Here is a 25,807-nt window from a genome sequence, read left to right as displayed (position 1 = left end):
GTTTAAACGGAAAAATTTCAAAAGCATTTCAATTGAGACTTGCCTTGCTGCTCAGTCGATTAGATTTCATAAAAAATTGTTTGTTTTATAATATATTTATTTTATAAATTTGCAACATGTTTTTTATTGAGCGATTAAAAAATACTGTACAAAAAATCCATACATTAAAACTGACTTGATCATCATTGCTCAAAATTATGATTTTATTTCATTTCTAATTCCGGCAAAATTAAGCGTCCGTCAAAGGCCTGAAATACGTGGAGTTCATCCTCCTCAGAGGTGAAAAAATGAACTGTAGATTTTAATTAAAAGTTTAATTTTAATTTATTTTCAAATGCAAATTTTTTGTGGTTACAGGCTCTGCTGAAAGTTCTTGCTGCTAATCACGCCGTCAGATACCAAGAGCAGGCATGATATATCTGTTATTTTCAAATTTTCTATCTCAACTTAGTAATTTTGAAACTAAAATCTAACTAAACTTTGATATAAATATTGATACATACATTCTGATAAAACAAGGAGCAATTAAACACCAGGCATTGCATTTCCTCGTTGTTGAGAGTGTATATTTATTTCTCCAACTAGTTTTAGCATTGCAACTAATGCCCTATTTCTTATGGATTTGATTATAAATCGACACTCTTTGCAACGAAGAAATAAAATGTCCGTTTTTAACTGCTATACCACTGTAGAAATCATCTAATAGGTGATCAGCAACAATTAAGAAATCCCTCATGATTATCTGAGATTATCCTTAATCGTCTCAATTCTATGTCACAACGCTCAATTTCGTTTTACGCAGTCGGTGCGATCAATCTGCAATAAAATGGATTAAAAAGGCTTTAATAGCATTGCCAGGTATGTAGACTATTAGATACTATTAACAAGATTATAATCGAATGATAGAAAAATAGATAAAAAATTGAGCTCATTGCCAAATAAAACACAAGACAATTGGCACACAAGACTCAAGATCACATTTTTCTTCAGCATGTCTTGCTATAACGTTGGACTCATTTTGGCGTGCTGCGCTATCCTCGCCTACGGTAAGATTTATTATTTTATTTTTACCCTTTTTTAAAAAAAATATGCATTTTCTCCTTTTAAAGGCGTTCCGGATAAGCTGCAGCGTTTAAGGACGAGGGCAAGCAGCAGGATAGTTGGCGGAACACCTGTTGTGGGTGGCGAGTTTCCCTGGCATGTGTCCATACAGGAACTTTATGATGGAAACTGGACGCACTGGTGTGACGGGAGCATCATCTCGAACGAATTCATCCTCACGGACCAGATTTGTATATAGTAGGAGATTTTTAATTTAATTACCAAATTACGTTAATCCTTATGACTATACGCGCGTATTGCTTTTTCTGGAACGTGCTACTAAGTAATATACTTAAAATGAGCACAAATCATAAATTTGCGAGCAATTTAATCCTTTTTGTCAAAATTAATTATAACACTGGAAGACGAAAAATCGTGTTTTTTCGATATTTGAAAACAAAAATATATATTTAAAACGTTTTAAAAGTAAAATTCTAAAACCTTATCATATTTCCAAAATTCAATCACAATTTTTAGTAGTGTTCTTTGATATTTGCCTATATAGGACATCAAATTTGGTGTTGCTCGACGAAAACAGTCCAATGCACACTCAATTTTTTAAATTCCACAACTGGGAGATGCGAGTTTTCCAGAACTGTCCCGTTAAATATATTTCGTCAAAAACTCATGTAACATAATCTACTATAGCAAAGACTAATAGATCTCTGGTGTAAATTTCGCTGAGTTTGATTTTATCCTCCCAACTCGTGGCATTTGAGTGATATCAACTAGTTTAATTTTTCAATTTTAGCAATTTGACAATAGTCCGCATAGTGGCCGGCACTTTAAATTTGACAATCCCTGGCTCGATTCACTACGTATCCGAAGTATTTGCGGATGACCAAACTGGGAGACACCTCTCCCTTGCGAGAGTCAGCCCGCCTTTTAAATTCGGATGCAACACAAGACCGGTGCAGCTGCCTGCTCGCTTCGCAGACACTACAGCAGGAAGTGTCTTCACGGTCTCAGCATGGGGTTCATTGGTATTAATAAATTATTTTCCCTTTAATCAATCCATTTGAAACGACCCCTTATAGGAACAATCCCAGCCGACTTCTACCCTCCTCAAGCTGCAATCGCTGATCATTCCCAAGGACGAGTGCTCCATCTTGGTTGAGGGAATGCCAGAATTTACCCACTTTATTTGTGCTATAGAATTCAACTCAGAATTCCATAATATGTGTTATCTTCAAGGCTATGGTTCTCCGCTCGTTCACGATGGCGAGCTACGAGGCGTCTTCTACATAGATTTTTGCAGTGATATGCCTGCATTGTACTCTGAGGTCTCCCTTTTCCGGGATTGGATCTTCAGAATCACCGGTGTTTAAATGGAAAATTTTTAATTGAGCTTGCTATTAAGACGAGTAAGGTAGATTTCGTAAAAAAAAACAATGTTTATCTATGTTTATTTTAAATTTGCAACACGTTGTATGTCAAAAGATTTAAAATCTTGTGCAATCCATTTAATAAAACTGACTTGATCATCATTGCTCGAAATTATAATATCATACAATTTCTAATCGCAGTAGCGCCCTATTTCATGACAAATAATTTAATAGTTACAGTAATTATTAAAAGAACGTGAAAAAAATTGAGTGGACTAAAATTTCCTGAACAGTGCATTTAAGTTGAACTAAAAATTTATGATTTCCATCGATTTTCATGCCTCACAATAAATTAATTGAACTCGCATTGATCAATGAATTATAAATTTATTTTCTATTGATGATCATTACCGTTTTCAACGAATTATTTGCTTTTATAAATTAAGGTCAGACACAAAAACAAATATTTTTTTCAATATAGTTTTATTAGCAAACGCAATTTTGACGTAACGGATTTAATTCTGTAATAGAGATTAGGTCAACGGTGCCAATGATAAACATAATTGAAGAAGTCGATGGCTTTTGCACGTTTTGTACCGCTCTCGCTTTCAGCATTTTTAATCGTTTACAAAATTTTAATAATTTTCTTATATAAATATTTTAAACCGACCCAAATTTAAATTTATGTGCTTATTTAAATGTAGAGGTCTCAGCCTCGAGATTTAAGGTAACGGCTGGTGGGACCGTCTAAGCCGAATTATTAATGCTTGGCTGGCCATTTTCACCGGCGGTTGGCGCGGTTGATAATATTTTAAATGTTACGTTTTATAGTATGCTAATCGGCCTGATGCACCGGAAGACATTTTCTTCTCCTGCACTTGTTAATTTTGACCCTTTTTCACCGGTGGCTGGCGCAGCTTAGCAAGATTCACAGCAGCTGATGGCTGCCAACGTGACCCAAAATTTCCGGCAGGCGTGGCGCAGCGCGGCTAGCTGATACCTCAATTTAAATGTTAAATATACTAACAAATAGTTTCTTTTTTAAATTTTAATAAGCAAAAGTGTAGGTTAACATTTTAGATTATAAAAGAATTTTAAAATTAATTAAAGCAGCAGCTCTGGAACGCTGCACCACCCGCCATGAAGGACTGTTCGGCGGCGCAGTTTCCAGCAGTGTGTAAGGCGTATGTGAGTGCGATGTTTTAAAGTGTCACTCTTCTAGTATAGGCCCATACCGGCTTTGCCCTCTTGGGAAAAGTTTTAACAAGATGTTTGCCAGGTACGCTGTCTTTTCTCACATGTTTTATATAAATTTGACGACTTTTTAATAACATGAATGTATTAAACAAATATATAACCACATTTTCACTAGCTTTGATCTGTTTTATTTACCCCGATTTAATTCAGACGCCGGCAATCTGGAAGATCCATTCGCGAAAGAGGGAGACCTCCGAGTAAACTTCAGGTAAAACACAGCTGTTCGTGCTGATGAGGACTCCGCGTAGCTCACCGTCGTAAACGAGGGGAGCCCCACCAATGTCACTATTTTGGGTGCAGAAGCCAGTTTCGTTGTTGAAATCTCCGGTGCAGATCAGATACTGCATCCCGATCCCTTGATACAAACTGCTGCATAAGTCCTTGGCCATGATCGGCATGTCCAGCTTTGCGAGGAATCTAACCGGCTCAAGAGGTGACTGAAAAATAAAAATAATCATATCGAGGAGCGATTATGACATATTTTATGCAAATGTTATTTTCTCTCAAACAAAAGTGGCAAACTTATTCATCACGAATTGATTGATGATAGGGATTGACAAATATTTTTACTGACTAATTGTTAATCAAATGAGAATGGCTTCAAAACTTAAAAAAAACTCACAGTTTCACCCAAGCCTGAAACTGTCATGACTGTTCCCGGCAAAGATTCTGCATAAGCAATAGGAAGCCGCACAGGTCCGATGTCAGAAGTGAACTCGAAAGGTGGATCCACTCGCATTATGCCCAGAAAGTTGGTGGAAATTTCATCCAAGTACGTTTCGGTGATCTTATGAATGGAACCAGGGTTGGAATAGTCCAAGATGCCGGCTAATATGCGGTAAGACTGGTAAGATTCGGGCGACATTCTAAAAAAATAAGAATTTTTAAAGATAAAAGGAGTAGTCATTTTATAATATTGCGCGTTTTTGTTTCAATTTTCATTATTAAATTGTGCTGATTTGAACTGGAAAAAATGCAAAAATAAGATCTTACTGTGCACAAAATCCATGCGTGATAATCAAATCTCTGGAGATGATGACGCCATCACAGAAAGGGGTCCAGACCAGAATATATATTATCTGGATGGACACGTGCCAGGGAAATTCTCCTTGCACAGCCGGCGTTCCTCCACTCAGCTCACTCGACCTGGACGATTCTGCTGGAACTCCTGCTGATTGGACAAAATATTTAGAATATTGATATAGTATTATATATTATGTAAGCGGATAGATGCAATTAATTTTAGAATTTTTGTGTCAGTTCGAAAAAATAACAAAAATCATGGATGTGTGGATGTGCTGAACTGTGTGTCTTGTCTGGAATTTATTTATTTAAAACTTACCATGTGTTAGAACAGCACAACTTGTCAAAAATAGCAGCGCAGCTTTGAGTAACATGGTGAACAATTAATGTGCATAACGCATAATAATTGAGAAACGCTGCTTTTATACGAAATCATTATCATAATCAGTTAATCTTTCAAGAATTATCTTAGAACGTTCTTCGGGTTCGGGATGATTAGCTCGGCTCTTCTTGGTTTACATATTTTGCTGTTTCAATTTACAAATCAATCATAACGGAAAGTCATATCTGCGGGAGATAATCTGGGTTTGTTTTTGTGCATGTGTTTTTGGGTAACTATTTAATCTTTGGAAAATAAAAATGATAATTGCAATATGGCGTTAATTTGTTTTGGCCTTATGCGATGCATTACTATCCAATTTTAAAATAGCTTTAAATCAGAGTAATTTTTATTCACGAATTAAAATGGCTGAGACTTTGAATTTTATTAGATTTTTTGCTTAACTATTTTAGAAATTAACGAAATATTTTAAGACAAATTGATTGTGCAACATACAGAACTCTCCTATTTTATACTTATTTTTTTTCTAAATTTAGGCGCAGTCACCGCTTAAAGCAGCAATGGTGAAAAAACAGGTGAAAATTATTTTCAAAGCCTATTAATAATAATTGCTGCTTCTTTAAACATTAGTATTTTAAGTTTTTAAAGGCATATTGCTGTTTTGTATTCACGATTAGTTAAGAATAACAGGTGACAAAGCAGAAAGATAAAGGACGCCTTCGTGCTGGAAATATTCCGGCTGGTGCGACATAATCGCTGTTATCAGAGCATCAGAGCCTCTCAAGCAGCAGCAAAAAGCCATTTCAGGCGCGCATGAGTCTCACTTATCGCCGCATAGTATGTCAATTTAGCGTGTCTCTTTCGCTCACGGTGCTCCATAGAACAATGAACCGTTTAGTATATTGTTGATATTTATTTTTTTGTCCATTCAAAATAAAATTACAATATGGAGTTGCTCAATCCCCTCCACCCCTAAAAGACAGTTCAAAATATCTTGGATTTTCGTGATGTCAATTAATTTGAACAAGCGAGGAAGAAAACAAGATAAGCAAGGATTAAATGTCTTTTGATCGCTCCTTCATCGTGTTAAACTCACATTTGGAAACGTAGAATAGCACTGTATCAATCTACTGCTCTCGCGAAGATTAGACACCGCTTAAGCCCAAAAAGATGATGGTGGATTTTGATATAAAAAGCGTTGTCTTGTTAGATAATATAGATTAAATGATCGGTGGAACATGCTGGGTAAAGCATTGCTTCTTTTGGTGTGCTGCGCCGCACTCTCATACGGTGGGTAATTTTTTATTTGTCTTTAAAATACCAAAAAGCCAATTATCTCATCCTGTCAGGAGTTCCCCAGCTGACCAATAATAGGATTTCTGGAGGAATACCGGCCTTTAAAGGCGAATTTCCCTGGCATGTCTCCATCCAGCGTGCAATTCCTGGCTATAACTGGACGCATTTGTGTGACGGCGCCATCGTTTCGACCGAATTCGTCATTACAAACGGCTGGTGTTCATCGTAAGTTATGTTAGATTTTTTTTGAGCTTTTTCTTAAAATTAGTTACCAAACGAGCATATGAGTTTAGGTATTTTAAGACTACTGAGCAACTATCTAAAACATTTTTGAGGTAAAAAATCCAGTAGTGCTCCCAAACTAAATTATCTAAAACGGTCTAAAAATCATATTTTCACTGCAATTTGAAGCAGAAAGAAATTTGTTTAAAAAAAATGTGTAGCTAATATTGGATTTAAAATTTAACGCAGGTTCGACATTGACACGTACCAAGTAGCAGCTGGCTCCGTGGATTGGGTAAACCCTGGTTCGACTCACAAAGTTGTCGAATTCATCGACGACCCACTCCACTACGGCTCCCTCACCCTCTGGAAGGTGGATCCTCCGTTCGAGTTCACCGTTTTCCTTTCACCCGTTCGCCTACCCGACGCGTTCGTGGAATCGTGTCCAGGAACAGAAATGACAGTCTCAGGCTGGGGCGAATCCGTGAGTTTATTTTGCGTCCAATGTACAAATTTATAAACCACCTAAAAATATTAACATTATTTGCGAAGCGTCTTTTTAAATTAAAATCACTCTGGTTAATTTTTTTTATTAAATTCAACGAAATTCCTTAAAAAATTAGGATCCTATGATAACATTTTAAATCACAACATTCTCAAAATCAACCAGGAACCATATCAGCCATCCAACCAGCTGGTCAAGTTGAACTCGTTGATCGTGTCCAAGGCGCTGTGCTACCCGCTGGCTCCGGGAATCAGAAGTTTGGTCTACCACATTTGCGCCAAAAGCTCCAGCGACGAATCCGGATTCTGCAACCATGCAGGCGGTTTTGGCTCACCTCTCGTTTACAATGGTGAACTTCGTGGCCTCTTCCACTATCAGACTGGTTGCGAGTTTCCTGTCGTCTACACCGAGGTCTCCCTCTTCCGCGAATGGATCTCCGATGTCACCGGTGTCTGAACCTGTTTAGTTTAAATTTGAAACCTTAACTTTTAAATAAAGGTAACAAATTGTAAAATGAAATTGTATGCTAAACAACAAATAAAATGTACATGTAAAGAAATATTGACCATTATTGATAAACGCGGCAAAAAGATCACTGATACATTTGCGGGGAAAATTGCAAATAATTTCGAAATATAATGTTTCCAAACCTTCAATCTGACAATGAGCTGACTTACAGGTAGTTCAATTTTTATAGCTGGGGAAATTTAAAAAAAAACTTAATTTACTGAATTAACTGAAGAGTTTTCCATTAAACATGTATTAAAAAATAAACCAAAAATTTCTATAAATGTTAATATTCGTTAGTGAGTTCAAATTAGTAGTAAATTGTATTAGCTTTTAAAATGTGAACAGTTTTTTGTTCTATACCCTAAAAATTTACACAGCTCACTGCATTCTTGGGTTTGAGCTCTTTGCGCAACAGTAATTAAATATTTTCAAAATATGCCCGCTCCAGCCAGAGTCTCGAGGTAAATCAGAAGTAAAAATCACTCTATTCTTAATAAAAAAAAACTTGAATTGCTTTCCTTGTTGCAAGAAAAGAGCAATAATCTGTTTGACAATTGAAATTTGGGTGTTTATTAAGCGATTACGTATGCAATACAAATGTACCTTTTTATTGACAAAATCAAAATTAATTTGATAATTTAACGTAAAAATTAAGATATTTTGTGCTATCAAATTAAGAGTTTCGACGCGTGTTCGAGCCATGCAGGTAGCATATTAACCGCTAATCCGATAAGTCGTCTTTTTTAGATTCCATTTAGGGATGCTAGCCAAAACTAAAACCTGGAGATTTCCCCCACCACTCCAATAAGCCAATGCTAAATTCTGGTACCGAGAACCCGGAGATCCCGATGCCTCCCGTGTATTTTTTCAAAGACAGACCCTGAGAAAATCCCCCTAAACCCGGAGATCTCCGGTCGAAACCCGGAGGTTGGCAGCCCTAAATACCAATAAGCTTAATTACGTGTCAGAACCTATTTAGATAAGTCACAAGTTACAATAATCCCTATACAAAATTGATAACTGTCAAAATAGATAAATACGCGTTGACTATAAATTTCTTCAAATGAGATAATAGGAAATTTGTCGCGTCTTGCGTCACAAAAAAAATAACAAATTTCTATTGGTTTTCTTGGCGTCAGTGCGAAATTAAGATTTCTGCGGCTCTCATTTCCACGAGATTAAATGAAGCTTTAGCCGGCTAAAGAGTCACTTGAATTCGCGGACCTGGCCTATTTAGATAATGTGGCATTATTTCGTATAAGAAGGCTAGGTTCAGAGGCTTTCAATATCAATATTTTTCATCATGTTGTGCAAAGTGGTCCTGTTGTTGGCGTGCTGCGCCACAGTTCTTTCCGGCGGTGAGTTAAAATTTTACAAATCGTAAATTAATTTAATTTGCAATTTTTATGCTCTGAAAAATGGGGAAGAGCAAACATTTTCCAGGTTTGCCATTTAAATTACCAGGAAATCATCTGCCAAGTTGCACAACATGCTGATCAAGCGGCGAGCACTGTCTCCTTATTGAAAATCGCGGTTTATTTTATCCGAAGAGAAATTTTGCCCACTTATCGGAGGATAGACCAAATTGAGGAATTGAAATCATGCGAAAAATTATCTTCAAAAACCAGTTTAGTTAAATAATTAGGCAAAATCTGAAATGTAATTGTTACCGGATCCTGATTTTACTGTTTCTCATTGTTCAGATTTTTATTCCGAAAAACAATTTGACGAACAACATAAGTGCTATGTAGTAAAAGGCAACTATTCTAATTGATTTCAATTGCTGCCCTCTATATCAATGCTGTTTAAAGTGCAATGATACTGTGCAACAATTGGAAATTATTTAAATTGTTGGATGCCTTAAACAATTTTTCGATAAACAATTTGTTCAACAATTTGCACTAATAAAAAATGACCTACCTACAATAAAAATTCAAATTTTGCCAATTTTCTCCAAAATTTACAGTGCTTGAACATATTTTCTTGGCATATTCCGATTCCTCTGGTCGAGATGTGTCCAACGGTGTATGCCACTTATTGGGCAAACTCTTGGCTTTGAAATTAAATCGGATTTCAAGTAAGGAGACAGCCATTACCATTTGAAAAGCACGCTAACTTTCCAGCCAATTTTCTCAAAAAATTACAGCGCTCCTTAGGTCAATTTAGGCTTTAACTGAATCCTAAGGGATGAGTTTTTGCATTGGCAACAAGCATTTTCCAGGCTTTTCCAGTATCATTCCTCTTTAATTAATGAAAGAGCACAGACTCCATGTCTTTACGAGTCAAATTTTATTTTACATATTATTATTATTATTTTTTTATGTTATGAAATTAACTAAACTAAATGTAGCTGTTTAAATAATTCGATGGTTTCGGCTTTTTAGGACTTCCAAATAAGCTGCCGATTAGCAAGTTGGGGTTGAGCAAGGCTGGTGCTGGCAGACTCATCGGTGGAACGCCGGTTGCGAAGGGCGAGGTCCCCTGGCATATCTCGCTCCAGTATTTTGACCAAATGAAATCAGAATGGGTATATTTTTGTGACGGCAGCATCATCTCCAGAGATTTCATCCTCACGGACGCATTTTGTAGCTTGTACGTATTTTATTTTCTGATGATTATAGCGATACGGGATTTAAAACAATTAATAAGGCAACAGCTTTCAAAATCAATAAAAAATACAGTTTTTTCTAGATATATTTACATAAATTTGTATTTTCTTGAGGCACATCGATCATCGCTGGGTCGATTTCGACATTAAGAGCAAAATATTAATTTTCTATTATAATTGCTTCTCCTGGGCTGTGTTAATTTTTCATGGTCAGTCGTAGAAAAAAACCACCAAACATATTCTGAAAGCTGATAAAATATTCAATATTAATATTTGACCATGACCAAAGAAATGATAACAGCGCAGAAATTTTAATAACAAAAATGCGACTTTTTCTTCCATGCCTTAGGGAGAGTCTGGACACTATGAGAGTAATAGCTGGCACCTCGGATTTGACCAACCCTCGCAACATAACCGAAGCCTATAACGACGACCGAACAAGCAACCACCTGACCCTCTACAGGGTGGACCCACCGTTTGAATTCGATTGCTCCATTCAAGCTGTCCAGCTTCCCGCTCGGTTCTCTGCTTCCGTGCCAGGAACTGTCACGACGGTCTCAGGCGTGGGCGAGTCTGTAAGGTTTTCTAAAGCTCAAATCCAAAACAAAACGTATTAACAGTTCGATTTAGGCCCCTTATCAGCCTTCTGGAAGACTCGAGAAGCTGCTGGTGCCGATTGTGTCCAAGGACTTGTGCTCCATCCTGCTGCCAGGAGCGGATTTAATCTATTTAATTTGCGCTGGGGATTCCGACGAAACAACCGGCTTTTGCACTAGTATCGGATATGGTTCTCCTCTGGCTTATAACAGTGAACTCCGTGGTATTTTATACAGCAAGCCTGGTTGTAACTTACCTGAGCTTTATACGGAAGTGTCCCTATTCCGCGAGTGGATCTTCCGAATCACCGGAGTGTAACAGCATCTCTTTAATTTATCTTTGTTTGAAAAATAAATTGATGTATTTATTTATTGCTGCGGAGAAATTGAATAAAATATTAATCAAATTACTTACAGCGTTTGATTAATCTTAATGCTGTTATTTAATTTCTTGGAGAATTAAGCTTAAACTATCAGAAATTCAATTATGGCCATATTTACAAGCATCAGCACGGAGCTTTTCAAAAAATATTATTAAAAAAAAATCTTACAAAAAGTTACGGTTCAATTTTATCTTTATTCCCTTTTTGATCACGTGATAATCTAAACCCCTTTTTATGGTTAGTACACACATCGCAATTTAGATATAGAAAAATATTTTTTGTAGTTTATAATAAAGAATGATTAGAACCAATTTGTTCCTCATGGATTTAGATTCTTGCGTTTAGCACGTTATCGAGCCACGCAGGTTGCCCATGCTCACTGCTCTGCAGGCGTTTTGCTCTTAATATTTCTACATCCCGTGCCATTAAATTTGTTTAATGAAGAAATTGTCTTTCTCAAAAAAAAAAAAATAACAGGAAATATAAGTGTGTTTCGAAATGTTTAACTTTTTTACTGTATAAATTTTAAATATTATTTTTAAACGATGGATAATTTTACTTTTGAATTAATTTAAAAGTGAGTTTTGAAGACATTGAAAATGTACCTTAATTTAACGGTGCCTTCATTATATTCCTTTTTAGTTTAATTTGACAGTATATATTATGATTTTCACTGATCATATTTTTAATTTCTTATATCTAAATAATTTTGCTTTTTTCCGAATTATAAGATACGTTAAATAATTTTGAAATTACTAGCAAAGAAAAACAAGGTGTTTTATATATTTAATTTCAAAACGTTTGAATTTCTTACAACCAATTTAATTCGAAAATCAAGTCAGCCACAAATTCCAGGCGTAGTGCTGGGAGAGTTTTCAGAATTACTTTTTCCGAGCATTGACGTGATTTCCTGCCGAGCATAAACCCTGTCCACATTATCGTCTTCTTCAAAAATTTGCCCTTGATCGTCATCATCACCACTGTCGTCATCACTAGAAATATTAGGATACACTTCTTCATCGTCGCAATCATTTGTCGTGTTGAACGGATCGATGACCGCCTGAACAATGCTTTTATCCAGCCTGCAGCCGCGGTTCACCCAAATGTAAAAGCCATCATTGTTTTCTTCTGGGAAACCTAGTCTCGACTCAAGTTGAGAATGAATTTTTGAGACATAATCAAAGAAAATTATTGACTCACTTCCAGTCCAGCTTGCGTCAAAGCTTTTAATTGTAAGTTGATGTATTTCTCCAGAGCGACGCATTCCCCTGTTTCTCGATTTACGCGCATCCTTTCAACACATAGCCCGTCGTTTCCTCTCCTTTTTTCCACCACGTTGCGAATAAAATCATGCCATTCTCATCAAAGTCAATTCTTTTAATACTCGTAAGGCTTTTGCATGTTGAACAAATGCGTTTCTCCCTCGATGATCAACTCGCACTGAGCTATAATTTTGGCAATGCGTGCCTCCAGGCTATGATGTTGTCCTACAAGCCGGTCAGTTTGTCGCCCAGTAACCTGAAGAGCACATTCAGCGTGTTGAAGTAGCAGACGCCGCTGTTGAGAGGGAGCAGCACCAGAAGCACGAGGACCAAGATGAAGGTCCTTATTTGTCCTTGGACGAATATGTAGCGCCAGGGAAGGATGGACGGGTGCTCAGAGCATTTGTACAGCAGCGACAGCCACGGAAATATCACGACATAAATTGGGCTGGTAACCAACCCCGCCAGGTGAAGGGTGGCGACGGCCACGACCACGACCACGAATTGGTACCAGATGGCCCAGGGGAGTAAGTCAACCCTTCTCAGACAGGTGAATCGTTTGAAGAGGATGGAAAACCCCAGCAACTCATTCGAGACCAAGAAGCAGAGGAACAGGAAATTGCAAGAAAATAATATTTTAATCCAGAAATTTTTCATTTCGCGGAAAAAAGCGTTGAGCGAAAGGGAAAGGACGAATTGGAAGAAGGTGGGAAGCTTCCACTGCGTGTGATGCCACCTGACGGAGACCAGGGTCTGGCAGAGCAGGTGCACAGCCAAAATCTTCATTTCAGACTCGGCAATGGCCTTGATTTTCTGCACGTCGCTGCTGCCGAAGAGGTTTCTGAACGCACGATTCACATCAGCTGAACCACTATGTGTGCTAATATAAATTTTAATAATATCTCAAGTCTAAATGAAAATAAATTAAACACTCACGCGGAGCACGTAACTCGATCTTTCTAAATTAAACAGAAACGCGTTCAAACTCTAAAAGCTATGTTTTGTTCTACTATCGTGTGTATGCGGTCAAATGGAATTAATTAAAGCTGACATCGGGACACAAAGCTAAATTTTTTCTATTGGCCTCATCGTCACTCAATGGTATGTATTTTCTTCAATCAAATTATGCAATATTTTATTTGTTAACTTGAAAACAATCGATGTTTATAAGAAAGCAACAATCACATTTCGCTGCGTGGCGGCTGTTTAACTTTATTTCAATGACACGTAAATTTCAGTGTTGCAAAAATCGCTCAACAATCCATTCAAGAATTAAAATTCAACCCTTTGTCGGAGGCAATCACCGCTGCGACGGCAATTTAATCCAGATCACGCAGTTTTTTTGCAAAATAGACGGATTAAATCCTAATTTTAGAGGTTTTCTATTTTAAATTGATATATTTGAAGAGAAAATAAAATTCGCAAGCGTTTAAAGATTTAACGGTAATATCGTAAGGACTTTGGAGGACGGGAAAATAACGAAAATAATATTTTGCAATCCTTAATAAAAGTACAACCCATTTAAAAATTGACAATTATAATATTATTTAGAAGTTGGTCCCACCCGCCAATATAAATACATATTTCTATTTAAAAAAAAATTTTAATTTTAATTATTTTTAATCGATCCGTCCTCGTTCACATTGTTGAGTGTTGACTGACTTATTGTGTTCCTCAAAATTCTAAGGGTACTTTTTTGCTGCACATAAAAGCCGCCGACTGCGCCAGCAGAATCATTTTATGCAACATCACTTTAGAATTACCACAAACTTAACAATTAATAAATTTCTCTAGCAAAAATTTTCTTCAATGATTATGATATGACTGTGTATTACGGGTATTATGCGAGCGAATTAGAGATAAAGCTTCTAAACTCTAAAGGTAAAAAGATTATAGTGTCTTGAAGACCCGGTAAATTAATAGCATTTTTTATGATATCGTTTAAAAAACTAATTTTTTGGAAAAATTGAACTATTTGTAAAAAATTAAATAGGAAAATAATTTTCAAAGCAAATCGTTAGATTTATCAGTTAAAATAACTAGATTTTATTAGGTAAGTATAATTTAGCCGGCCAGACCGATTTCAGGTTTTAATCAGTTTTGGTAATTTTGAGCTGATTAATATGATGAGTGCGTTCGTGTCAGGTTTGCGATTGCGCGCTCCCATTCCGCATCACACGACTACCCGGCCCGACCGCCAGTGCTGCCGCTGCTCCAGTGGCTGAAGCTGCAACTGCTGCCACTGCCTATGGATGCCTTTGTGTGTGTGATCGTTGTAAGCCTCGGTCCCCGGTAAACATAAACAAACAAGTACGACCGCTGCAAGTTTGGCTGTTTCCCCGATAATTTCGCTGTTTTCCGATTTTCCCGTGCCATTTCGCCGGCTTGAAATAGGCAGATTAGTCCATAATGGACATCGTGTACGCTGTAAGCGCGAGACAATCCAGCCCGTCAAAGTTAAGCCAAGCGTCCGATTTGTAAGGATACTCTTTTGACTTTTTTATGCTGTTGCTCCAATTCTATTTCATCTCCAGCCTGCACGAAGGGCCTACGCTGTGCTCGATTTCCAGCAGAAATGTAGTGGCCTTCACAACAACTTGCGAGTTGAATGACATCAGGGGCAGTACGTTCGGCTCTCACGTCTATGTTGCTGACCTGAATTGCCCCTGGAGCAGCTACAAGTGAGTACAATGGCTGAAATTCTCTTTTCTTCTTTATGATCATAAATTTTCGCTGAATTGGGATATTAATTAGATCATTGAAAATTTTGGTTGAGTGTATCTATATTTTTTATAAACAAAACCAAAGTCATATTGGTATAAAAACTCCTTAATAAGTGCATTCGTTATATAATATCAACTTCCAGCTTCTAATTTTAATTTTCTGTACAGAATATTGTCTCACGATGTGGAGATAACCGCCCTGGAGTGGGACTTGCCGGGTTCGAAGCTGCTGGTGGCCGACGCCGATGGCCTGGTGCAGATTTTGGGCTCCAGCGAGCACATGCTGAATGACTGGAGTTGTCTGGTCTCGGCACATTTCCCTGGCGAACAGGTACTAGCGGCGTCCTTCTTCCACAATGGTCGCAAACTGGGCCTGGTGGCTGAGAAGAAGGACACGCCTCTCTACTCGGACAAGTTCACGCACGTGAAGATCGCACCGACTGTGCGGTACTTCGGCGGCCAGCCTTTGGAGGGCTGCATCGTCGTCACTGCCACTGGCATGGTCGGGGTGGTTACCCTCGTCCGCGAGCCGGCCAAGGGCGTCGAATCTCCGGAAGGACCGGCCTTCCACTCCCTCACTGCCTCTGAAAGCCTTGGGACCACTAGGCAACGCGTCCGAGCTGTTGACATCTGCTATGGAAAGAGTGAGTTGATGTTTTATTTTGTGGGAAATTTTGATGAAATTCTAGGCTAGTTATATGGCATTTTTTTTCATTCAAAGCAGGAATTAACAATTTAATTATTTTATACACTTTGTTGGAATTTTTTATCTTGATGTTATTCCATAATTTTGTCCCTCACTGGCAGAAAATTTTTAAAAGCCATTTTTTCTCTATTAAGGTTTGGATCTAGCTATAACCAGCATAATTCCGCTGGTTTTGACTGATTTTATGAATAAAATTTGACCAGTTGAGTTGTTAATGTGTGACTTTTTAATAAGAAAATTTAGTAATAATTTGAATTGTACAAAATAGCATTTTTTCGATATTTTTTTTATAAAACAGTTTTAAAGTTCTTAAATTCCGATTCAAAAACCAACTATTTTGCTATGAAAAATCAACTAAAACGCGCAGCCTTACGTCCCATTTGATGCTCCTGTTACAATCCTTACAATCAAGTAATTTTTTCTTGTAGACTGGAGAATTTCTAAAAGTTGTGTTGGCTTAATTGTTCAAGTATTTTTTTTATTATGAAATTTAACGCCCAAGTTCATTTTAAAACACACTTATTAATTATTTATAATTTCAGAAACCTTTTAAAACACTTAAAAATCCATATTAAGGTTGGGAAACCGTGCCTTGGTGGCAACTTTTTAGCAAAAGACCAGTAAAAGAAAAAAAGACGGGTTAGACCAGGAATAATCCAGAGAAAACCACCGAGTTTGAGGAAAAGCCCTCTTATTTGGAGCCCTGGTTGAAGTTTAACTCAGAAGTATTTTATTTTTCTGAAATAATGGCTGATTTTTGGGTTCATACTTGAAATGTACAGACAGAGATGAATAGGGAGCGTTGTTTTTGGGCAGCGGTATTTTTTAAAGTGTAATTGAGCAATCATGGAACATTCCATTATTTAGATTTTTTAATTTTCAATCTGCTCAGCTCTTAACAAAAGAGAAGGTCACACAAAATCTATTTTTCCTGACAAACAGCCTTGTTGAAAAATCAAGCATTTCAAGTAAATCATAGATTTTTTATCTGCATTTTATTTAAATTAATTTTATAACTCCATTAAATAGAACAAAATTATAATTTTCCTCCAGGAACGACAAAACATTACTTAATAATAACGTTATTGTATTGCAGATGGACAGTTTCTGGTCGCTGTCTCCGGTGGCAAGACCAATTTGCCGATCCAGTGCTATGGGGTGTCGATCAACAGAAATGAGGAAAAGATGACCATCACAAGTCAGGCGCTGCCCAGCTTTTTCCTGCAGTGCAACACCCTCAAGGACAACAGCTGTCAGTCCCTGAAAATATCTCTGTTTGATTTCTCTAATACATTGTTTTAATTTAGACCAAAACGTGGTGCAACTTCGGTTTGTGGTACGTGAGGACGCCGACTCACTGGTTGTGACCTCAAACAGCGACACAGGCGGCATCGTCGAGATCTGGGAACTCAGGGAAAAAGTCATTTCGGTACACAAAGTGCTTCAAAAGTCGTCCAGTCCGCCGCCAGATCCATTTGAAATCGTGGTATGAATTAATTTTGTATTAATATAACCAGCCTCTTTTATTTAAATTTTGGATACAATTAAAACTTGCTAATTTGATGAATTTGTTAGGTCTGGCAGCACCAGTCACACTGGCAGGCGTCGTCCAAGATTCAGGCCATGTGCACGACCAAAGGGGCGCTTTCAACCGCTGCCCCAGCCTCAACTTACGTCATGGTGGCGCTCGATGACTCAAAACTCTACTGTCTGCATAGGGAGTCACTCAAGCAGGTAAAAAAAAACGAAAGTTCAAGTCTATAATGGGTTAAACCGGACCTCTAAATAAATAGCCTTTTATGATTGATTTTTCCATCCTGGATTAACTGATAAATAGAAATTTCTTTATGTAGCCTGCGTCAAACCTTGTCTTAAATGATTTAGGTGGCAAGTGCGTCGCTGCACTCGTCCTGGAGGTGCGACGAGCCTTCCCCGAAAATGTCGAGGGGCCAGGTAAATGCGGCCGCCATGGATCTGACCTGGGCTGGCAGTGCGCTCCTCGTCGCTGACACCAGAGGACAACTCTACTTGTACAAAGTGCTTCCAGTCGCTGATCCAGGGGGTGCGTTGCTCCTCGTTGCCATTAAGTAGTGGTCGTAGAAGGCGTACTGTCACTTCTAAAATGATTTTGGAGCCATTTGGTGCTTAAAATACTTTCTAGGTAGCTTAAAATGTTATAAAATTTGATGATAGAATTTTAATTTGGGTTTAGTGAGTTGTCTAGCTTGTAAAAGGTTTTAAAATTGATTTTTTTTTAATTGGGAAGATTAAGTTTAATTTCCTGATTTTTTTGCAGCTATTTCCATTCAAACAATATTTTTTTCAACCTTTTCCTCTGATTAACCAAAAAAATGTAACAAAAGTCTTAAATTCCTGTGATTTCCGTTCCAGGTGGGCCTTTGACAGTCCCGTACGCGGTGACGCTCCTGGAGTATTGTCTGATATCCGGTCTGGACTGGTGGGACGTCCTGCTGGCTTTGCGGCCGTCCATGATTGACGCTGTCTGCGACCGATTCACCGAGTCATTTAACCGACAGCCAGCGTGCACGCAGCAGCTGCTCTCGTCGCACTATCTCTGCATCAAGGCGTCCCTCAACCGGCTCTCAACCAACGGCCAGCAACGTTCCTCCGATTTGCTCAACCTCGTCATGCTGCACTCAATCTCCACCGCCTTCAAGTCGCTCCTAAGACCGTCTGACCTAGTCAACCACGAGAAAAGCCCTGCTGAGGGCATTGCTGGTAATTTAATTCGAATAAGTTCATTGATTTTGTTTTAACAAATGCCCTTTTAGGAATTGATATTTGATTTCTGCGACGTTTAGTAACAATTTTGTTTGAAAATTGCGAAATTTGTGTCTGTAGCGGCAATGTTGGAGCCTGTGTCGGACATCAACCGCATCCTGCTGATCGTGGAGCCGAAAGAGTGCACCGTGGAGCCAAGTACGCTGCAGTCACTGCAGCAGCTGATCCAGTGGGTGGCCGACCTGGCGCTCAACCTGCTCGCACGCATCCCGGAACAACGCCAGCAGAGAAACTCGGGGGTGAGTGCCATATAAAATCCTGATTTAAATGTTATTTTCGTTAAAAGTGATATTTGTTAATTAATTGATTTTTTTACTGCAATTTTGGCCAAAACAAATACAATTGTTTAAATAAACAAGTCAAATCCTACAGTGCGAAGAAAAAATTTTAGCACTGCAAAATTCATGAAAAGCAGTTCTAAACAAATTATATGTTCCTGCCCTTAAAAAATCATTAAATTTTTACATCTTGTTTTCAGTACGAGTTGATCCGCGACGTGAACGCGCTGAATGAATTGCGAGAGCTGTTTGTCATCATTAAAATCTGGGGCCTTCTACGGCCGACATGCCTCCCTGTGTTTGTGCAGCTGACTGAAAACCTGGATGTGCTCGCCCTTTGCTTCAAGCTGCTTTCACGCCTGGTGCAGAGCCCAGAGCCGGACGAGGCCCTCATTGGTGAGTCTGCCAACTTTTATTTAAATTTTGTGACTGACAGCGAGCAGAGAGACGGAATTATTGTTTGATTTATTTATTTTACTGATGATTGGCTGACATTGCAAGGTTTTTAAGGTCGCTCCTGGTTTCTTGTCCTCTCGAAATTAGGTACTTCAAAGTTTTCAAAGGACTGTGTTTGGTTTTGGTCCAGAAATTTGGCTTGATGGTCTTCAAATGGTTACTAAATTTGGTTTGTAACTAAAATTGACTGAGAAGACTGTGCAAAATTATTAGTAAATCGAATCAAAGTGGTAAGGAAAACAGCGTTTAATAGGTAAATTTTATCTCGGTTTTGTATAGATTTTTTTTAAAGACTCAAAATCTGAATGAAAAACATGTTCAGCAGGGAAACACTTCGATGTCGGCGTTTTAGTTTTTGCTGAAACTATTGAACTAGTGTAGCCATTCCTGATACAATTGATTTTTGGAAATTTTAAGAAAATGCTTAAAATCGCAAAATGGATTTAAAATACAGCTTTTTTAATTTAACTGACACTGTTCAAATAAGACAAAACTCGTTCACCTGACAATGAATTATATATTTTGTAATGGCGAGAGGGACTCCCTGAAAATTTCTAGCTTATTGAAATTCAATTCATACGCTGAGAATTAATTCCCTCGTCTCGCGGAAAAGTATTTCTTTGGCCGCCTGAAGGCCGGCACACAAGCAGGATGTGGTAGCAGTGGCGGCGTTATCGCGTGCGTTCGTGCCGATAACTCGGTGTCAGGCAGGCAGTCGTTCTGCACTTGTGGCACCGACAGGCGAGTCTTGAGCTCAGGATGACCAAAAAACAGGAGCATCTTGCGGACCGGGAGGAGGAGGAGCGGAGCCACAGGTTCCCTCCTCTGCTGCTGCTGGCCGTCGGCGGCTGTCTCTACTTCACCATCTTCTGGTACGTGGTGTGGCCGCCGATGGCCGACGCGTGGCTCGAAAGGACGCCCCCGCTGCACGCTGCGGTCATCAGCCTCGTGTGGCTGACGGCCCTGCTGCTCTGGTCGCTGCCCCTCTGCTGTTTCGTCTGCTGGTGCGCACACAGGCAGAGGAGCCGCATCGGAAAGGCCATGCTCGCCAAGCGGCAGAAGCACCTCGCCGACACCAGACCCCAGGTGAAGCGATGCAAATAATATTGACCCTAAGGAGTCGTCCGGGATAAAAAAAATGATATTTGTCCGATTTTTTATTTTCTTTTAGCAAGGGTTTGATGAACTCACGCGGAACTGAAGCGTATCTAATCCGTTCTCATTTTATAAATCACTTTCTCCATTCTTCCTTATCAAGTATATTGCAAATTTCCCTTTTTTATCTGCAGGTTGAATAATATTTCCAGGCTTTAAAGCAAAGAAATTCCAAGCCAACTGCGCAAATGGACTAATAGTATTACTTAAAATATCGGTTAAATAAATGATCCATTTTTCGGCTTGACCGAGCAAATAACTGAACAATTCGTCAACGGTTGTTTGAATTTCCCGCCATTTTTAACTCTGCTCGTTTCCGCCAAAAATCCGTATTCTTGGCCTGATTCGGACGGGACCTGATGTAGAACGACCTTGATTTTGTAGAGATTTTCACTCATTTTTCAAAGAACTTTTACCATGACAGTTATTTGCTAATACACACCAGTTTGAAGTGTTTGAAGTCGCCAACTGATGGCGCCACCGTATACTTTAGTAATAAATTTAATTTTAAGGCACGTTCCGCTGCGATTTCAGACTCAATCCTGTCAATGTGCATTCTGCTTCTAGAATTATTTCTTTAGACGTGCTGAAAACAAAAATCAGTCCCGCCATTTGCTGTAGAAACGTCGGAAAATATTTTTTATTTTTCAAAAAATAACTTTTCACGATTCTACAGCCATTGACCTAATCGATTTTGGTTTTCAGCACACCAAAAGAAAACAAATTAAGTAAAAAATGCACAGTGGAAGGATTGAGTCTGAAATCGCGGTGGTAGTGCCTTTAAATTAAACTTATAAGTAAAGTATACGGTGGCGCCATCTGTTGTTGATCACTAAGGATTTATACAACTGGTGTATCAATGGCGCCACCACATTTTTTAATATTATTTTAAGGCACTCCCGCTTTGATATACCACCTCTCAAACCTTTTGCTAATTGTAAGGACAAATATCATTATTTAAACGGATTTTCTCCTCATTCCTCTGGGACAAAAGGAATATTATTTACGGCTTCCTCTTTCACAATCTCAGGGGGTGCCATTCGAGACGAACCTTTGTCTAGTGCAGCCGGACGGTCTGCTGCCCAAAGCACCCAGGTCTTATCCCTCTGTGATTATTGAAGAAGAGGACAACAACTCCCAGTCAGAGTCAGGGTCGCCAGCTTCCTTTCGGAGGGACGAGTCGAGCACCAAGGCGCTGTACACGGGCTCGAGCAAGCGCGTCTCCCTGATGGAGTCCGGCTCACAATCAGGGTCGGTCGTGCTGGGCGAGCGGGACATCGAGGAGGCCCTGAAGGCGGTCAGCGTTGCGTCCAGCGAGGATGACGTCTTCCACAGGGGCACCATCTACGTCACGCCTCGCACCAGCTTCGTGCTGGCCATACACGAAGGCCCTGAGTCGCCGCAGAGTGCGCAGAAGGACGCTATTATTACTGAGCATCCTGAACGTGAAGTGTCCTCGGAAGGTGACGTTGATGAAGAGAGCTCTGACGGAATCGAGGTTTGCAAAGTGCCCTCTGAAGAAGAAGAGGTCACTCAAGTGGTTGCTGAAGGGTCAGAAGCCACTCAGCAGGTGCCCGACGCGCGGAAGGTGTTGACGAAACAGAGCTCCCAGGTGGAGTTCTTCGTCGGTGGCTTCCGGAAGGAGTCTGTGACCAGCGAGGCCATTATCAAGGTCACTGAAGACGGAATTGAGCATTACACGCCAGGACAGTTCGCCATCCTCACTTCGCCTGAACTCTGATCGTCTTTTCTTGCGGACTCTGCCAATAATATCTGCAGTTTTTAACTTCGAAATTAAATTTGAGGGCGTTGCAGTTTTACAGCTCCCAGATATTTAACTTTAAATGGTAGGAAATGAGGCTGGCAGTGCGTGCAATAGTTTTGTTTATTGATGAATTGAAGAAAATATTGATTTTAAAAAAATTCCAATACCTTTTAGATGACAAACGTACTTTTAGGACATTCCTCTTCATGTTTTTATGGCCTCCTTTTGATTCTTCAAGCATCCTCATATTTATAGCTTCTTTAAATTTATATCAATTGCAAACAGCTGATTTAAAAATGTTTTAAAAGTCACCATTTTTAATTTTGTCCTTCATATTTAAATGTTTTCAAGCAGCTTTCCTGGATATGAAAATAAAGAAAATCCAAATATCATTTTGTCAGTTGCAAGCATTTTTATACCAGAAAAAAGCCTCTCTGAATTTTTCTTCTTCTCGTCGGTCTTTGAAATAAATTTGAATCTGATTTCTATTCGCCGTAGTATAAATATGTTGTTCTTGTTGTCGGAGCGAGTTTTGCAGAGTCCTGAATTCGGAATGGGAGACTCATCGGAAGTGGAATAGTGATTAAGAGATGGGACCGTCGTCGAGTGATTCGTTTCATTTCTCTCTGCTCCGGCATTGCGTGTGCGTTTGTATATATGTTTTTATCTACCGGAGCATGATGTTACGAATTCGAGGCAGGGAGCAGCTGCAATAATATTTGGCGAGTCAGAAACGTTTTTCGCCTCCATTCCTCTCGCTCGCTGTCAACGCACGTGATTTCTCTGCTGTTTTGTGATTATTTTGCCGCGATGGGAGCTGAGCCCCGGTGATTGTTTCTAGATGAGTGCCTGCTGCTGCCAAGCCAAGTGAGGATCCCGCAGATCAGCTCGAGCAGCTCCGCCGCCGTCGTCATGACCCCCGCCCTCTTCTACCATCCGCTGCCCATTCAGGTGCGTCGTTTTCCTCAAACTCCTCCGCAATTTATTCAAAAGTGCGTGCACAATGCGCCTCTGCCATTTTATTTCTGCTTCGTTGAGGCAACAACGATTGAAAACAATCAGTTTAATTGAAACGGATGTGGATTTTTTATTTGTTTCCCATCAACCTTGAGAAATTTTCAATATGACCAGCTTAGGGGACCTTTAAAGTTAAATGAGAGTTAGAGTCGCCAATTTAAATTGATAAAAATTAATTTTTTTCCAATTATTTGATGTTAAATTGTTTAAAACAATAAAACCTTCGCGTTTAAAGATGGTAGATTCAAGATAAATTTAAACAATAATTATGGTGGTTGTCGGTGGCCTTTAAAGAACCCTTGATATTTAAATTATTACCGACTCTAGAGCCAGAATAATACTTTTAAAGTTAAAAACGGTGGATTTTGCCATCCTTTAATGCTGTAGGTTGAAGGAGCTAGAATTATTACTAAATATTTTAATATCTTTAGCCTTATTTTAACGCAATTTTTCTTAATTTTTGTTGTTATGTAGCTGGAGTTTGGTACAGAGCCGGAAAACCTGCAGATGCCGGTGGAAAACAACCCTGTGGAAGGGGCTGTGCAGACGCAACAGGTGATTGACTGCATCAGACACGTTTTCCTCGGCAAGAGTCCCTACGCTGTTCGAGTGTGCTGCAGGTGAGACGCAATCCAGAAATAAAAATCGGGATTAAATTAAAAATTTTCTGCATTCGGACGTCCCTTTTGGCTTTTAAATATTTTTTTACAAATTTGAACCGACTTTTTTCCACAAAATCAATAGTTTATTTAGCTTTTTAAACTGTCTCTGAAAATTATTAGTAAAATGTAATGCATTGGGCTATCCTATAAACCATAATTGCATTAAAATTGTTCCGAACGCGCTGCCCCTCCACAACGGCGCCGTGGCTTAGTTGGTTAAAGCGCCTGTCTAGTAAACAGGAGATCGTGAGTTCGAATCTCGCCGGTGCCTGCCTCTTCAAAGGCTTTTTTGGCCCGTAACAATTTTTTTTGCTCCGTCTCGACTGTCTCTAGTCTCTACTAATTAATTTCCTCCCTCCGTTTATGGTTCGAGCCGGGCAATTTAGCTAATTGTGTTTTGCGGGTGTGCAGGTGCGGCGGGATGTCGCAGACACACAACTCGCAGCGAATATCGGCGGCAATCAAGGCGTGGGACCAGCGCTGGATCAAGTCGTGCCGCTGCGGCGGCGCCTGGCGCCTTCACAAATTCAGCCACTACTGACTCCGATCAGCAGGCAAGTGAGAACGAAAACGAAAACTTAAAAGTGGACCAAAGTGAGTAGTCGTGAATAGCGGAAAAAAACTGTGGTAAAGTGCTTCTGCGTTATCCAACCAAACACAATTAATTGTAATTATTGAAAAAATTATTAGTCGTGATGAATTTAGAGTTTGAATTGATACAATTCTTTTGATATTATGTGGAAAATAAAATTTGCAGGGAAGCTGCAAAAGCGGTCATGATTTTCTTAGATCAGAAGATTGTGAATCGTTACAGATAAATAAAAAAAACAACAAAGTTGTAATGTAAGCAAAATGATTTTTTTATTGATGTTCTAAATTATGTTCGTGCAAGAGAAGTTTTTACTTAATAAACCTACAAAACACGTAAATCGTCTGCTGTTTTATTAAAGAAAATCCTTTTAACCCATCGAAAATTTCAAACTTGGTGAGACGTAAAAGAGCAAACAAAACGGACGGGTTGGAGCACAGTTTCGGATAAATAGTTTCAGGTCCATATACGATGATCAGTGAAGACTATGTGATCTTGTGAGAAAGATTTTGTCGAAGTTTTAATATTTTTTGGTTTTACAGAACATTTTGGCACAAATTTCAAAACGCTGTTCTCCCTGGTGGCCTAGATTAAAATTATATTTATTAAAAAAGTGCTTGGAAATCCTTCATTCAAGTCCGTTTGGATGAACACCTAATTTAAAGTCATCCACCAGCAGTCAAGTTCAAGGGTAGTTTTTTTTTAATTTAGGGTGTAATATACATTCTTAATTTTTAAAACAGCAACTATTAAAAAACCTGAAAAAGCCTTGAAATGAAGTTGCATGTAAACTTTTGTGTTAATTTGTCTGCTCTCAATAAAAAAGTTCAAATACTAAATAATGTTGTTGATAGGAGAAATCTGCACGTGTTAGTGCAGACACACAAAATTCTGCATAAAACTTTTCCACCTTGTCTGTGCCATTTAGTATCCAAAATGAACGACGTAAACCTTTTTGGCAGGACAAGAGCGCATCAAATGAAACTGCTGGCCCCATTTGTAAGTGTTGAAGTGCCCGAAAACTGTTTCCAAGTTTAAAGCTAGCGCCTGTGGAACAACCTCCCACCGAATTTATGTCTCAGCGGAGACCAAAGTGCTTTCAAGGAATTTTTAAAGGAACAGGTTTTCAAGAAATATTGAACCACCTCTCTTTTAAAAAAATTATGTATAAACTGATATTATTTTCTCTGAATATGGCAATGTATGGGGCAAATAGCCCTGCAGAA

General features: G+C 38.9%; 5 protein-coding genes and 1 non-coding gene across 6 annotated transcripts; 5 read left to right on the top strand and 1 right to left on the bottom strand.

Annotated features, from left to right (window-relative positions):
- Nucleotides 1–3,776: 3,776 nt before the first annotated feature.
- On the bottom strand, nucleotides 3,777–5,089 carry LOC135939925 (trypsin 3A1-like). The gene is made up of 4 exons (XM_065484536.1): nucleotides 5,026–5,089; nucleotides 4,677–4,851; nucleotides 4,306–4,549; nucleotides 3,777–4,120 (listed from the first exon to the last, which is right to left on the bottom strand). Exons 1-4 carry the CDS (start codon nucleotides 5,078–5,080, stop codon nucleotides 3,830–3,832), a joined length of 765 nt encoding a protein of 254 aa, XP_065340608.1. The 5' UTR covers nucleotides 5,081–5,089; the 3' UTR covers nucleotides 3,777–3,829.
- A 1,192-nt stretch (nucleotides 5,090–6,281) lies between these two features.
- On the top strand, nucleotides 6,282–7,597 carry LOC135940037 (serine protease 27-like). The gene is made up of 4 exons (XM_065484686.1): nucleotides 6,282–6,336; nucleotides 6,396–6,567; nucleotides 6,814–7,048; nucleotides 7,235–7,597. The coding sequence occupies exons 1-4, from the start codon at nucleotides 6,285–6,287 to the stop codon at nucleotides 7,523–7,525; spliced, it is 750 nt and encodes a 249-aa protein (XP_065340758.1). The 5' UTR covers nucleotides 6,282–6,284; the 3' UTR covers nucleotides 7,526–7,597.
- Nucleotides 7,598–8,882: 1,285 nt separating this feature from the next.
- Nucleotides 8,883–11,102, top strand: LOC135941234 (trypsin 3A1-like). Its single transcript, XM_065486581.1, has 4 exons — nucleotides 8,883–8,937; nucleotides 9,964–10,171; nucleotides 10,537–10,762; nucleotides 10,818–11,102. The coding sequence occupies exons 1-4, from the start codon at nucleotides 8,883–8,885 to the stop codon at nucleotides 11,100–11,102; spliced, it is 774 nt and encodes a 257-aa protein (XP_065342653.1).
- A 3,601-nt stretch (nucleotides 11,103–14,703) lies between these two features.
- Nucleotides 14,704–24,922, top strand: MED16 (mediator complex subunit 16). Its single transcript, XM_065483868.1, has 13 exons — nucleotides 14,704–14,905; nucleotides 14,963–15,109; nucleotides 15,320–15,795; nucleotides 16,954–17,109; nucleotides 17,165–17,343; nucleotides 17,433–17,591; nucleotides 17,742–17,919; nucleotides 18,249–18,596; nucleotides 18,720–18,898; nucleotides 19,138–19,333; nucleotides 23,155–23,264; nucleotides 23,805–23,950; nucleotides 24,404–24,922. The coding sequence occupies exons 1-13, from the start codon at nucleotides 14,838–14,840 to the stop codon at nucleotides 24,531–24,533; spliced, it is 2,472 nt and encodes an 823-aa protein (XP_065339940.1). The 5' UTR covers nucleotides 14,704–14,837; the 3' UTR covers nucleotides 24,534–24,922.
- On the top strand, nucleotides 20,092–23,182 carry LOC135939466 (uncharacterized). The gene is made up of 2 exons (XM_065483869.1): nucleotides 20,092–20,479; nucleotides 21,579–23,182. Exons 1-2 carry the CDS (start codon nucleotides 20,153–20,155, stop codon nucleotides 22,287–22,289), a joined length of 1,038 nt encoding a protein of 345 aa, XP_065339941.1. The 5' UTR covers nucleotides 20,092–20,152; the 3' UTR covers nucleotides 22,290–23,182.
- TRNAT-AGU (transfer RNA threonine (anticodon AGU)) lies at nucleotides 24,190–24,263 on the top strand. The gene has a single exon. It is a non-coding gene; the product is annotated as a tRNA-Thr (tRNA).
- Nucleotides 24,923–25,807: the final 885 nt, after the last annotated feature.

Source organism: Cloeon dipterum, chromosome 3 (assembly GCF_949628265.1).
Source record: "Cloeon dipterum chromosome 3, ieCloDipt1.1, whole genome shotgun sequence".
Classification (NCBI taxonomy): Eukaryota; Metazoa; Arthropoda; class Insecta; order Ephemeroptera; family Baetidae; genus Cloeon; species Cloeon dipterum.
This window is presented reverse-complemented; position numbering and strand designations above follow the sequence as displayed.

Excerpts from the sequence above, each read along its gene's own strand:
- LOC135939925 (XM_065484536.1), bottom strand. The coding sequence starts at position 5,080 with ATGTTACTCAAAGCTGCGCTGCTATTTTTGACAAGTTGTGCTGTTCTA. Across the intron at positions 4,550-4,676 it reads ACGCATGGATTTTGTGCACA|AATGTCGCCCGAATCTTACC; the intron begins GTAAGATCTTAT and ends TTATTTTTTTAG. Across the intron at positions 4,121-4,305 it reads TTTCAGGCTTGGGTGAAACT|TCACCTCTTGAGCCGGTTAG; the intron begins GTGAGTTTTTTT and ends TTTATTTTTCAG.
- LOC135940037 (XM_065484686.1), top strand. The coding sequence starts at position 6,285 with ATGCTGGGTAAAGCATTGCTTCTTTTGGTGTGCTGCGCCGCACTCTCA. Across the intron at positions 6,568-6,813 it reads ACAAACGGCTGGTGTTCATC|GTTCGACATTGACACGTACC; the intron begins GTAAGTTATGTT and ends AATTTAACGCAG. Across the intron at positions 7,049-7,234 it reads TCTCAGGCTGGGGCGAATCC|GAACCATATCAGCCATCCAA; the intron begins GTGAGTTTATTT and ends AAAATCAACCAG.
- LOC135941234 (XM_065486581.1), top strand. The coding sequence starts at position 8,883 with ATGTTGTGCAAAGTGGTCCTGTTGTTGGCGTGCTGCGCCACAGTTCTT. Across the intron at positions 8,938-9,963 it reads CGCCACAGTTCTTTCCGGCG|GACTTCCAAATAAGCTGCCG; the intron begins GTGAGTTAAAAT and ends TCGGCTTTTTAG. Across the intron at positions 10,172-10,536 it reads ACGGACGCATTTTGTAGCTT|GGAGAGTCTGGACACTATGA; the intron begins GTACGTATTTTA and ends TCCATGCCTTAG.
- MED16 (XM_065483868.1), top strand. The coding sequence starts at position 14,838 with ATGGACATCGTGTACGCTGTAAGCGCGAGACAATCCAGCCCGTCAAAG. Across the intron at positions 17,110-17,164 it reads CACCCTCAAGGACAACAGCT|ACCAAAACGTGGTGCAACTT; the intron begins GTCAGTCCCTGA and ends GTTTTAATTTAG. Across the intron at positions 17,344-17,432 it reads CAGATCCATTTGAAATCGTG|GTCTGGCAGCACCAGTCACA; the intron begins GTATGAATTAAT and ends TGAATTTGTTAG.
- LOC135939466 (XM_065483869.1), top strand. The coding sequence starts at position 20,153 with ATGACCAAAAAACAGGAGCATCTTGCGGACCGGGAGGAGGAGGAGCGG. Across the intron at positions 20,480-21,578 it reads TCGCCGACACCAGACCCCAG|GGGGTGCCATTCGAGACGAA; the intron begins GTGAAGCGATGC and ends TCACAATCTCAG.